The sequence below is a fragment of the Excalfactoria chinensis genome, chromosome 14 (genome assembly GCF_039878825.1).
Source record: "Excalfactoria chinensis isolate bCotChi1 chromosome 14, bCotChi1.hap2, whole genome shotgun sequence".
Classification (NCBI taxonomy): Eukaryota; Metazoa; Chordata; class Aves; order Galliformes; family Phasianidae; genus Excalfactoria; species Excalfactoria chinensis.
The window spans coordinates 9,585,676-9,597,694 of NC_092838.1; the positions used below are offsets into that span (position 1 = coordinate 9,585,676).

At 48.0% G+C, this 12,019-nt stretch overlaps 1 protein-coding gene across 3 annotated transcripts; it reads right to left on the reverse strand.

Annotated features, from left to right (window-relative positions):
• Nucleotides 1-333: 333 nt before the first annotated feature.
• Nucleotides 334-11,559, reverse strand: LOC140258637 (cytochrome P450 3A29-like). Of its 3 annotated transcripts, none has more exons than XM_072349095.1 (13): nt 11,370-11,558; nt 10,736-10,829; nt 9,707-9,759; nt 8,315-8,414; nt 7,766-7,879; nt 7,502-7,590; nt 6,963-7,111; nt 6,381-6,508; nt 5,976-6,063; nt 4,879-5,039; nt 4,533-4,759; nt 2,945-3,107; nt 334-837 (listed from the first exon to the last, which is right to left on the reverse strand). In XM_072349095.1, exons 1-13 carry the CDS (start codon nt 11,438-11,440, stop codon nt 742-744), a joined length of 1,533 nt encoding a protein of 510 aa, XP_072205196.1. In that variant the 5' UTR covers nt 11,441-11,558; the 3' UTR covers nt 334-741. The 3 variants fall into 3 exon arrangements, with proteins under 3 accessions (XP_072205196.1, XP_072205198.1, XP_072205197.1); XM_072349097.1 differs by having other exon boundaries at nt 11,334-11,441; XM_072349096.1 differs by lacking the exon at nt 334-837 and adding an exon at nt 2,619-2,809 and having other exon boundaries at nt 11,370-11,559.
• Nucleotides 11,560-12,019: the final 460 nt, after the last annotated feature.

Below are 12,019 nucleotides of genomic sequence, written 5' to 3' on the forward strand. Positions count from 1 at the left end.
TGTGTGCCTGGGGTGAAACAAGCAAACAAGCAGCAAAACACGCAGGGCACTTCTCTCTCACTCCACAGAGCTCCAGTCATTAGGGGCAACTGCTTGTCTCTGGGCTCCTCCAGTTAACTGGTCTGCAATCAGAATCGTGCATGAAATCCTAAGAAAATCTAAATAAATCAGTATCAGAAAATTTGAGGCAGGAATTCATCCCTGCGAGGACATGACCACTTGAACACTTGTCAGGGTCAGAACACACAGCTGAGGAAATAGCCCTGGACAAATCTACATCCCCAGGGGAATAAAAGCAGAAGACACACAGAGCTGCCCAGCAGGCAGTAGGAACAGGAGCAATGGTAGCATTACTTAACTATGTGCAATTTGCTCTCTCTATCTTGATTTAAATTACACTGCCAGAAGAGACTGACAGTGTCTGGAATCAAATTGCTGAGAAAAGCAGCTCTTCAGAGGGAGAGAGGAAAAAAAAAACAACCACCCAAATAACCTGAGCACAAACGGCCCTGCAAAATGCCTACAAAATGCCTATTGTGATCTGGGACAGCAGGATCTGGGGCCAAGGAATTTTCATTAGGATAATGCTCTTTTAATTATGCCAAGCCAAACCCCTAATGCCCCATTGCAAAATGGGGATTTGCATCACTGACATTTCAAGAGTGCACACATCAATCTGAGTCTCTTTTCCAGAGTTGGGCAGGGAAAGCACCATTGAACAAAAGTCTCTGAACAGATCCTTCAGTTCCATGGATCGCAGTGGGCTCTGGGGACCATCTTCAGGACGATAGGCTTCTTTGGCTGCATGAAACCTTTTGTGTCCAGAACCAGGGGGATCTTGAGGAAAAAAAAAGAAACAAACAGCACACAGAAGTGCCATTTAAGATAGACAAAAGGAGTTTCATGTTATGGAAAACACCCCTCCAGCCCACACACATCTTGGCCACCCCTTGTCTGCAGCGCACTGCCTGGCTTTGCAGCTGTGTTTATTGCAGGGCTATCACTGCTGTGCAATAAATCAGCCCTGAGCTGGGGGTTAGCAGCCCTCAGCTCTTGAACCACGTGGGTAGTGAATGCTAGAGTCCACCCGGGGCAGTAAGAGGAGCTCAGCACACAAGGCAAAAGAAGCCAAAATCCATTCAGGGAGAAGAAACCAAAGAGGGACATTGCTGCCATTTTGTTTAGTGCCAAAATGTGTCAGCACGAAGGGCAGTGAGGCTGTAATGGGAGCTGGAGGAGCAATAAGCTCTCTGGGAAGAAAGAGATGAAGAGAGATGCTTTGGGACAAGTCTAAAGGAACAAATATCCTTACACAGAAAAGTGCTGGGCTCTGCTGGGGTGGAAATTAAAATTAAAAATCAATTAAAAAACACTGAAAACCAGTGATGGAGGGAGACAACTTGCAGGACAGGCTGTTCATACCCCAGCTCTTCTCCCCATCAGGACAAAGACAGCTTTCCTCCAGCTTGACACTGCACTAAAAGCCCCACATCCTAATGAGCCTCAGGAAATCTCAACAACATGGCTCTGAGCCCAATGTGCCATCAGTGGGGGTGTGAGGAGGCAGAAGCATCCATCTATATATTCCAAAAGGATGTTCCTTTCCCCTCTGATCTAACATACATGACATCTTCTGAAGATGAGCCTGAAAGTGCCCCATAAACCTATGGCTACCAATAATACAATACATATTTAACTTGTCTCCCTTTAATTAAAGGCAGTTATAAAAATAATCAATTTTATGGATTGCAGAGGACTAGAAAAATGTCATTAGACTTGGGGGAGGGTGGATAGGTCATTGCATTGTTAATGGACTATTACAGTCTTTCACCTCCAGGTTAGCAGTTGAGTAGCAATCTGAATCTGCAGAGATTCCAGCTGAGCGCTTGTGCCAAGTAATAATTCTATGAGTATTTTTGTTTCATACAGCAAATGTCCTTTAAATACACTTTATGCCCTCTCTGCTCCAATCTCCAAGCTTGCCTTGTGAGCAAAACACATTAATGTGGCACGGCCTTTGGTGGTACAGCAAGGCAGGTGGGGGCTGGGCACCCAGTGCCCACAGCTGGGAGCAAAAGCAGACTGTGACCTGTCTGCATCACGAGGAGGTGCCACATGTTCAGGACATGCTGACTGATGGGTAATTCCTAACATCCATCACACTGCTTTTGTGTTGAGCAGCTCTGTTCTGCATAGCCTGTCCTACCAGCACAGCATGAGAGCCTGTGCAAACCCAAAAATGGGTGGGAGAGAGGAAGCCTGCTCCTGCTTCACCTCTGCCTCCTTCAGCCTGCATAGCCTGAAAGCAGGAAAGGGCCATGACTTCAAACTTAGCTCAGATCATGTTTACTCAAAAATTGTTCAGCTTTAGAGGCTGCCTGGTGGCCCGTAAGAGATGTGTTCTGCTGTCTCGGGGTCTTATCGTAGTTGGCCATGTTTGTGTTACAAAACACAGCCCTGGAGCAGGCTGGGGAGGAGATCTGCTCTGTCTAAGCTGGGTCAGGGCAAACCGACAGGGCACTGCAGGCAGAAAACACCCCACTGCTAAATTGCACCCGAAGTGAAGCAGAGCACTTCAGGGACTTCAGCCCGATACATCCCACCAACATTTAATCCGCCTCTCTGGAGGCTGAAAGAAAATAAATGTATCAGTAAGTTGTGCTGAAGCATTTAAAACAGCTGAGAGCATTTAAATGCAGATATTCCCACACGCCTCTAATCCTCGGTGAAATCTTCCTCCCTGGTCTCTGTGTGAAACAGCAAAATCCAAACCAGCAGACAAGCTTCAGTGGTCCTGAAGCTATAGCACCTCGGGGATGAGAGGGATTTAATGTGTAAGTGAGTCAGATCCCTACTTGTCCTGAGACACAGACAAAAGAGAGCGCGCGGGATCATCCCAGTGGGAACAGAGTACAGATAATGACACACCATCCCATATTCTCACCGGAGTGTCTTTGCAGGGTTTGAACGAGAAGTTCTGCAAAAGGACAATTATAGCCACTTTAATGATGAGGAGAGCAAATCTCATTCCGATGCAGTTCCTGGGGCCGGCCCCAAACGGCAGGAAGGTGTAGGGGTCAATGTTCTCTCCGTTTTCTTTACTAAACCTGATTACAGAAAACATATATGAGTAAGATCGGAAAGAAGTGCTGCTCTGGGATATGTCAGCTTTCAGATTTGAAGCAATGAGGGGTCTGGGGAGGCAAAAGCTTTTTGTGATTCCATGCATATTAGAAGAACGCAACCAAGACCCTATTTCCTGCCTCAACAGACACCTCCCACCTCTGTTTTTATGCAGCTGCTTGGAGGTGGCCGTGCATCTCCAGATGCATCAGGTGAACAGGGAAGACCAGAAATATGCTAACGATTTCATAACTACTCTTTTCTCAGATCTCCCTCTAAGCTGAACCCAGATTTCAAACCCTGAAACGCACAGGTCTACAGCTTCATGTCTTCCCTTTAGATCAAAGGACGGAGAGAACACAAAGACATCATCCCCCTGCGTGACTAAAGGGAGGGTTGCTTTTGAGACACGTCAGCCATTCCTCTCCTCATCATGAAAAACAGGGAAGAACAATCAGCTTCACAGAGGAATTCGCCACTGAGCATTTGCAGTAATACTTCTTAGTGATCAGTTGGTTTTCATGTCAGAAAGCTTTTCACTCCCAGTGCTCGAGGTCTGGCCACTTAATGTGTGTCAGCAGTGAAGTACCTCACTAGTGAGACACCAACACAAGCCTCTGATGAACTCCCAGTGAGGTAAGAGATTCCTGAGGAGTTCCTGTCCATCTGCCCTTTCCATTTGTCACCTGCTTTAAGGATCAAACTGCTGGAGTAACTGAGGTGCAACATGCCCATTGCCAGAGTTCTCCCACTGGAGTGGCTTCTCCTGCAGCCAACACAGCGTTCCTGGGTCCTGGTGGTTCACGGTGATCCCAGCAGGACACATCCCTACCCCTAAGCTTTTCATGATGCTTCTGCCATGCTATGTCTCAAAGGTGAACAAATCTGCATACTGGAGTTAGCACCAAGGGCACAGACTTCTGGGACAGCCCTCAATGTCTTCTCAACCAGCTGAAGGTGAGCAAGCCCAGGATGTCCCAAGTCTGCCTAGGGCTGTTGCCAGGCTTTTCAGGGACTAACAGAGCCTCCTAAACAAAGATTGTTTCATAACTGGAGTTGAAAAATTAGGTTTTATCTCCTACCCATCTTTGCCCTTCTGCCGCTGATTTGCATGGCGTTGTGCCAGTCACCCAATGGCTCTCGTTTTAATATCTGGCCATAAACCCCTCAACGTTACAGCTGCTGGGAGCTGCTCTCACTGTCGCTTCCTTCAATGCAGTTAATTAAATTCCATGCACAGTTTATGGATGTAGATCATAAAACTCCCCTCACGGTAATGCTGGGACTAGATGTCAGACAATGATAAATGCCTAATTTAAATGTTATAATCACGCATTCCCCGCTTTCTCTGCCATGTCCCCTGCCAGGAATCATGTTAAATGTGCAGCTGTCCCCCACCTGGTCCTCACCTCTCAGGCCTGAATTCCTCTGGATTGGGCCAGTACGTCGGGTCACGATGCAGCACGTAGGCAGGGATCGTCACCACCATGCCCTTTGGGATGGTCACCCCATTGAACTCCACTGTCTCCTTGCAGACCCGCTCAATCCGCCCCCCAGGGGGGTACAGCCGCAGGGATTCATTCACCACCATGTCCAGATACTCCATCTGCATGACTGCGTTGTACGTAGGAGCAGCCTGGAGATGGCGGGGGAGAGGAAAGCTTCAAAAGGGCTGCAAATGTGGGGCTTCAGCCCTACAGGGTTTGCAAGGTGCAGGCAGGAAAGTCCCTCCAGCATCTCACCACCATCCTTTACCTTGTTAGGCAAGCTTGCATCGATCTCATCCTGTAGTCGCTTCTGCACGTCAGGGTAAGTGGCCAAGTGATAGGAGATGTAGCTGAGAGTGGAGCTGGTAGTTTCATAACCAGCAAAGACAAAGATAAGAGCCTGGGCCAGAATCTCCTCATCACTTAATGCTGAGAAGAGGCATAAAGACGTGTGAGAAGCTGAAATCTGTGGCACAAAAGCGATCAACCTTCAGGAACCCAAGATCCCACTTGTCATCCAGGTAATGCTGTTGGTAACTACCTAACACCTGACAGAGAAGCTGTCCAGCTGACATGGACTGGCAACACAGACAGCAGTCTGGCACTGGTGTGAAGCCAGAAAACCACTGTAAAGGTTGGCAGTGTTCCTTTGCTGTCTTTGAGAGCAGAATTAAACTGGTGAAGCTCAGCATAGCCTGATCTTCATTCAGAAAATCTGTTATCTCCTCAAAGTGGGCTTCCTGGGCAAAAAATAGAATACGGGCATGTGCCAGGAAAAATTAGAGGTGAGGAGATGCCAAGCAACTCCTCTGGGCTCTGCATTCAGCCAGATACTGCTGAGGGATCAGTAGCCCTGTGGCAGTGGTAATAAAGATGGTACAGAATTCCACACTGGTATTGCAGCCAGGATGCAGGCTGCAGTGTGGGGCAACATCCAAATACCCTGTCCTCGCAGATCACAAGTTAACAAGCTTCTTGCCTTGACAGATGCTGATGAACTGGGTTTTGCCTGGGCTGTTCCATTATTTTTTGAATCCAACAGTTTACCTAGGATGAGCAACAGAGGTGAGCTTGTAGATGAGCAAGGTGCATGCAGCATATGGGTTTTGTGTGCTTTACAAAGCACAGCCAACATCACTGGCCTTCAGAGAGGACTTTGCTCTTTGTTGGATAAACAGCCCTCAGGATTTATCATGGGAAATGAGATATAATAAAATACAACTCATATGCAATAAGTATTATCACCCTGCTACTAAGTTCTTGGAACACCCTAGAACAAAAGACTACAGTCTTCTCCCACATTCTCTCTTTAACTAGAAGAACAAGCTGCTCTCTGCTAAGAGGAGGATAGATCTCAAGACATACATTTATACGAGTCCTTCTCCCCGGCAGACTTGGAGCTCTCCCGTGAACTCTGTGAGTCAATCATCAGCTGCAGGAAGTCTACTCGGTTCTGGGGAGGAACAGAGGCAGTAAGAGAAGATGGGGGTGGGAAGAAACAAATCTTGTCCAACACAAGCTCTATACTGAGGGGCCCGCTCCACTCAGCCCCACAACTTCAGAGCACTTTGAGGTTCAGACCAGATGACTGTGTTGACTTTTAACATGTGGAAACCCAGGGAGGTAAAGCTTCTGGCCCTCCCCACATTTAACCATCTGGAAGCTATTACAGAGAGAAGGAAATAGATCCACCACTGTTTCTGAAGACATGACCAGGTTCCACCTGTGCTCAGAGCAGCACAATGAAAAGGCCACCTCACTTGGACTCACCACGTGGTATCCTTCTTCCCGTTCCTTCTTCATTTTCATGAAGACAGCATTAAAGAAATTGATGACTTTGGTAGGTAACAGAGACACATTCATCTTTTCTAGCACTGGGATCATGAAGGGGAACAACACTAAAAAGGAGAGAAAAGAACAAGAAAAGAAACACACACAGCTTTAAGAGCTAGGCTCCCCGAACTCAAAACTAGCATAGAAAGAAGTAGGACAAATCTATGCCTTTCCCCACCAAACTGCATTGCATTGCTCTTTCAGTCTTCTGATTTCATACCGCAATCTGCCCTCAGTTCTGCACTGAGCGTGGCTCTCTGTGGTATGAAGCAGAAGTTCTCCATGGCAAACAGGATCTCAGCATGTAAGAGGCTGCAGCAAAGATCCACATGAGCTGCACAAAACTTGACTGCAGTTTCCCTGGGGGAGGATATTTCTACAGACCTAAGGTGAATCAGATTCTGCAAAGTGCACCCCCCGGATAGCAAAGTGGACACTGAGATAAGGGAGCTAAAAGGAAATGCATGTGGTCACCAGATGTGAGCAATTCATGGCTTTATAAGATGAGGAGTGTCATACCTATGAATATGAGTAATGGGTTTAGGAAACTGAATTTGAGGAATTTCTTAATGTTGGTGACAAAGGGGTCGCTGGGTTTGCTCATGGAGTCAATGTCCACGCTGAAAGAAGTGCTGGTCACCACATCCATGCTGTAGGCTCCAAAAATGCTGAGTAGAAAAGAGAGAAGAAAAAGAGAGCGAATGGGACGAGCCCAACCAGAGAAGTGAATAGCAGCCAGTCTAGGAGAAATCCCTGAGAAAGGGAAACTCTTTTAACCAAGGACTCAGTGCAGACTCCTAACACAGCAGCTCCTGCCCTGACCTGACTGTAGCCAACACTATATTTCCCAGTCATCTGTGTACTTGCTGGGCTTCTGGAGTGGGCTGAACTCCTTCGTAAAGCTCCCCAGTAACAAGAGCTGGGGAACAGCACAGTTACCCAGACTGGGCAGTGCAGAGCAAACAGCCCACCACGAGGACATGGCTGCAATGTGGACATGGGCTCTGTTACCACATTGAGTACAGACACTGTTGTGTCCACCCCACACAGTTACTCACTTCTTTACGTCCAGGAACTCTTCATTAGCCACTTTCTTCTCGATGTTTTTCACTAATTTTTCACCATAGCTCTTAATGATAGGGAACATCTGAAATGCAAAACAAAGCAGAAGAAATTGACTTTTTCACACCCTTCAAACAAGGCTGATCAACTCTGCATGGCCACCAGTCACTTGCCAGGCCACACCGACCACATCCATGATTTGTGGAGGAGAGAAGGGCATGAGCAAGGCATTATTTCCAACCTCAGTCAGTGCTTTTTACCTCTTTCAGCTTCCCACTGGTGAAGGTTGGGGACAACACAGTGCGAATCCTTTTCCACTGGTCATCCATAGCCATGCTAAGAGCTGACTCCAGTTTCCCACTCAGACCAAAAACCTGCACAGGGAAAATTTTATAGCAAAAGAGACATGATTATTCAGGGCAACAGGTGAAGGTTTCCAGATTCCTTTAACAATAAGAGTGGAAAAAGAAAACAAAAAAGCAAAACCACACCACAACCAACAATAACCGTGGAGTGTTGGCCTGGCCCCTGAATTCATAGCAGCTTTACCTCTACCAGCAAGCAGAAATGGAAACAAAAGTGTAAGATGAGGAGAGGACATCAATTCTAGTGCAAACCCAGGCTGATGTCCCAGCCAGACTGGCCTCTCCGCTGCTCCAGCAGAGTTTCATTGGCAATACTGTCAATAAACCAGGGCATGACAGAGAACAGCTGCTTGTTGGAGGGCCCAGAGAGACTCAGAAGCAGAAGAAACTTTTCCTTCCTTGTTGCATGCTCTCTGCACTAGAGAGAGAAGCACAGATACTCACCCTGCGATTGGTAAAAGTGCTATAGCACTCCTTCACCAAGATGGTTTTGATGAGGACGGGGTCCAGAATAGCCATCACAGGCTGCCTGCCATCAAAAATCCTAAGCCAAGAGAAAGTCATGGTCAGTGCATTGCTCACGGTCATGCAGAGCAGAAGCAGTCTGCTGCTCTGTGCAGGGACCACTGCAGCCTGCAGGCTCCACACAGCTGCATCCCCTCTGACAAAGCAGCCGAGGGGATGAGTAACTGTTTTATCATGCAGGAAAAAAGGAGGCAAGGGGGAAAAAAAAGACAATGCCAAACACAGACAGCACGAGCATTTCTAACCATCGACTGTGCTGTTACAGAAGGATTTTCATAGCAGTGTGTGTTCAGTTAAAAGGCAGCTTTAGCAACTGGTGGCTGGAGTCAATAAACCTTCCCTCCCCACTGAAATGACCTACCTGTGGGGGAAAAAAATCTCCCTGCGTGGCCTATGAGGAAATGAGAGGGGAAAAACTCATCTGCTACTTCTATTTTCCAATCAAAAACTTGAAAGCCGAATGGCAGGAGCCTTGAGCCACGGCTGAGGGAAGCTGCCATCTTCAAGAGGCTTGAGAACATTTCATCTTTCCCAAAAATGTGCTGGGTTTTCACAAAGCTCTTATGAATTTTGTGCAATGCTTTGGCTTGGGTTTGAGAGGTTCCCAAGAGAAGCATGCTGAGAGCTCCACGCCTGCCTGCACAGAGCCAGGGCAGAGCAGGGAGAGAAGGCTGAAAGGGAGCTCACACCCCATTGCTGGGGGAAGAGGGAGCAGGATGAAACGCACTGCGGCAGCCTGCAGCTCACTTTCTGCTCCAGACAGGCAGAAGAGTGGCTTCAAAGGCTTGAGGCTCAGTTTGACACCAGCAGCAGAGTTTTCTGGGCAGGCTGCGTGGTTGGGAAGCGATCGGTGCCTTTCCTCACTAATGCATCTGGTGCTGAGAGATAAAGGCATGGCTGCGCTGATGTGATGGGTGTTGGAGGATGGGGAGATCCCTGGCCCTGAGGTCACCAACTGCACTAAAGTGAGTTCTGAATGATACCAAAGTAGGGGGAAAAAAAGAATATATATATATATATACACTATATATATATAGTATAAGCTTGTATAAGCTTTGAATTTATAAGTCTCCAGAACTGGCTGCAATCATCCCAGCCCTGCACTGTACTAAAATCCCAGCAGGAGAGAGCCCTGCAAAGACAGATGGAGACCTTTCCAGGGGTGATCCTGGATTTTCCCTATGCCCCAGCTTGTCATTGCTGGCATTACAGTGCTGGGACACGTTGGCAGTGTCCTGTTCTATGTTGGGACAGAGGAGCAGCCCAAACAGAAGACTTGCAGAGAATTTTGCTCTGCAGATGGTAACTCACCCCCAGATTTTACCGTATTTTTCAAAGCACATCTGATCAAAATTCAGGAGCCCCTGCAAAAGAGGAGACAAAAATGAAGTCTGTGAGTAAAAGAGCAATCAAAGCTGCTGGCAGAGGCTGGGGAGACACGCAGACATCAAGGGACATTGGCACTGAGGGGAATAAAGAGGAGAGAAAGAGAACTACCCTTCCAACTTCCACCATCCAACCAGAGCTGAAAATGTAATGTAGAGATGGTACAACTGCAGCTCAACAGCTGGAGCTGCTGCTGCCTCGTCCTCCACTGCAGCTCCTGAACTGGATCATGGCTTTTCTGTTTTTCTCTGTTTCCATTAGGATTTTAACTGCTGTTACATGTAAGGATGAAACTTATGGAACACATAATGCCATGCATTACCTAGATAAGTTAAACATCGTGTGCCACGCTGTAAGCCCAGCAAACAAAAGGTGAAACACCTCTTTCGCAGAAGCCGAAGCCAATACATTTTATCCTGCACTTGCAGGCAGTTATCTGGAGCTGGCCAACGCCTCCTTAATTTGGTAAGGTTTGCTAAACTGGGAAATGCTACCATGTTATACGGAAATCTGTTCACTGGAGTTTTCAGATGGTAGAACAGAGCAACAGGGCAGGGATTGCTGCAGACTGACCCAAAGCAGCACACAGGGCTCAGGAAGCAGCAGCCCTGGGTATTTGGAGGACACTTGTTTTGTTTCCAACAGCTGTTCAGTTGCTGGTTTATGGGTAGAAATCTAGGAGGAAGCTGAGAGCTTTGACTGTGCAGGGAGAGAAAAAACAGAACATACCCCATCGAGATCAGCCAGAACCTAAAGGTGTTTTTTATTTCTCTGAATGGTCTTGCAAGGCTTCCTATCTGAAAGCATTAGACCAGATGATCTCAGTGGTCTTCTCCAACCTTAATGATTGCACCATTACAAGCATCAAGGACAGAAGAGATAGATGCCCAAGGTACAGGAAAACCAGCACCAAGAACCTAAAGCAGACTTGGAGCAGCTGCTGCCCATACTCACCTGTTGGTACCCCAGGAACGTTCCCAAAAATGGCAGGGGCTGTGGGCCAGGAATGCCCAGCTTCTTGAAGGTCTGGTAGGGCCATATCCCATAGCTGCAGAGCAAAGCCAAGGGCGTGAGATGCATTTATGCAACGAGAAGTTTCTTCACCCTGAATGTAGCTTAGACAGCTGCTTCCTGCCACGCAGGAAAGTGATGGCCATGCCACAGCAGACCTGCTGAAGGTTCTCTCCTCCTGCAAGAGCCCCAGGACTGTCTGGGGTGCACATGAGTAGCTTACTACAGCTCCTGAGACTGACATAAGCAACCAGGCAGTTTGCTGCAGCAAAAACACAGCTGCTCCTGCCTCTGGATCTGTGCAGTAAACAAAGCAAACAAAACAAAACACTCCAAGCCCCAGACATTTCTCCTTACACCCTCCCCAAGCCTCAACCCTTCCCAGTGATGCCAGGACGCTGCAGGAGCTCTGAAAGCAGCCAATGCTCTCAGCTGGCTGCCCCAGGCCATGATTCCCTTACTCTCCTCCCACCACCACTTAGCAGCCTTACAAACAACACATGAAAACCCCAAAATGGTTTTTAAGCACTTGTGAACACACTTTGCACCAGGATGCTGCCCACCAGCTGCTACTTACAGCACCAGGAGACCAAGGAAAGCAGCAAGGAGCAGCCAAGTGACCAGGGAAAAGTCTGGAAAGAACCCCATCACACTCACAGCCTACCAGCACCGCTCCCACTCACTATATGAGCTTTTTATCTGACTTGCAGCTGTGGCTGTGCTCATGTGATGCAGAAGGAGGAGTCCCGTTTGCTCCCCTGCTCGGACTTTAAACCCTGGACTGGGTTCCTCCTTTCACTGAAGTGTCAGCACTGCACCCAGCCCTGTGGTTTTTAGGCTTAAAACTGCTGAAGGTGCAGTTTTCTGCAGGAGAAAAGGTAGTGAAAGGAGAAAACGCCCTGAGAGCACGTTCCTACTGGCCTGGGAGCAGTGAGGCTCCTGCAGGTGGCTCAGCCCTGATGTGATTGTGTTGTGCTAATTGCTGTTAAGGAGGGGTGGAACCGGGACAGACATGAAATGCTGCTGTGCGTTTTCCTGCAGCTCATGGGTGGCTCTTCCTGCAGCACGCGTTGTGCACGGACTGAGCACAAGGCACCATTTGTGTGCTGGAGCTGTTTGCCTCACAGTTCACTCACTGTCACTGGCTCCTTATCAGTGAGTGTTGGATGTGAGCCACTGGAAACACGTCTAGGCAGGATCTCTACCAAGAAACCCAGCAGGAAGGGC

Bases quoted from the DNA above. Each gene is read 5' to 3' on its own strand.
- LOC140258637 (XM_072349095.1), bottom strand. From the start codon at position 11,440: ATGGGGTTCTTTCCAGACTTTTCCCTGGTCACTTGGCTGCTCCTTGCT. The intron at 10,830-11,369 runs GTAAGTAGCAGC...TTTGCTCTGCAG, and splicing joins TTCCTTGGTCTCCTGGTGCT to CTATGGGATATGGCCCTACC. The intron at 6,064-6,380 runs GTGAGTCCAAGT...GTTCCTCCCCAG, and splicing joins GGGAAGAAGGATACCACGTG to AACCGAGTAGACTTCCTGCA.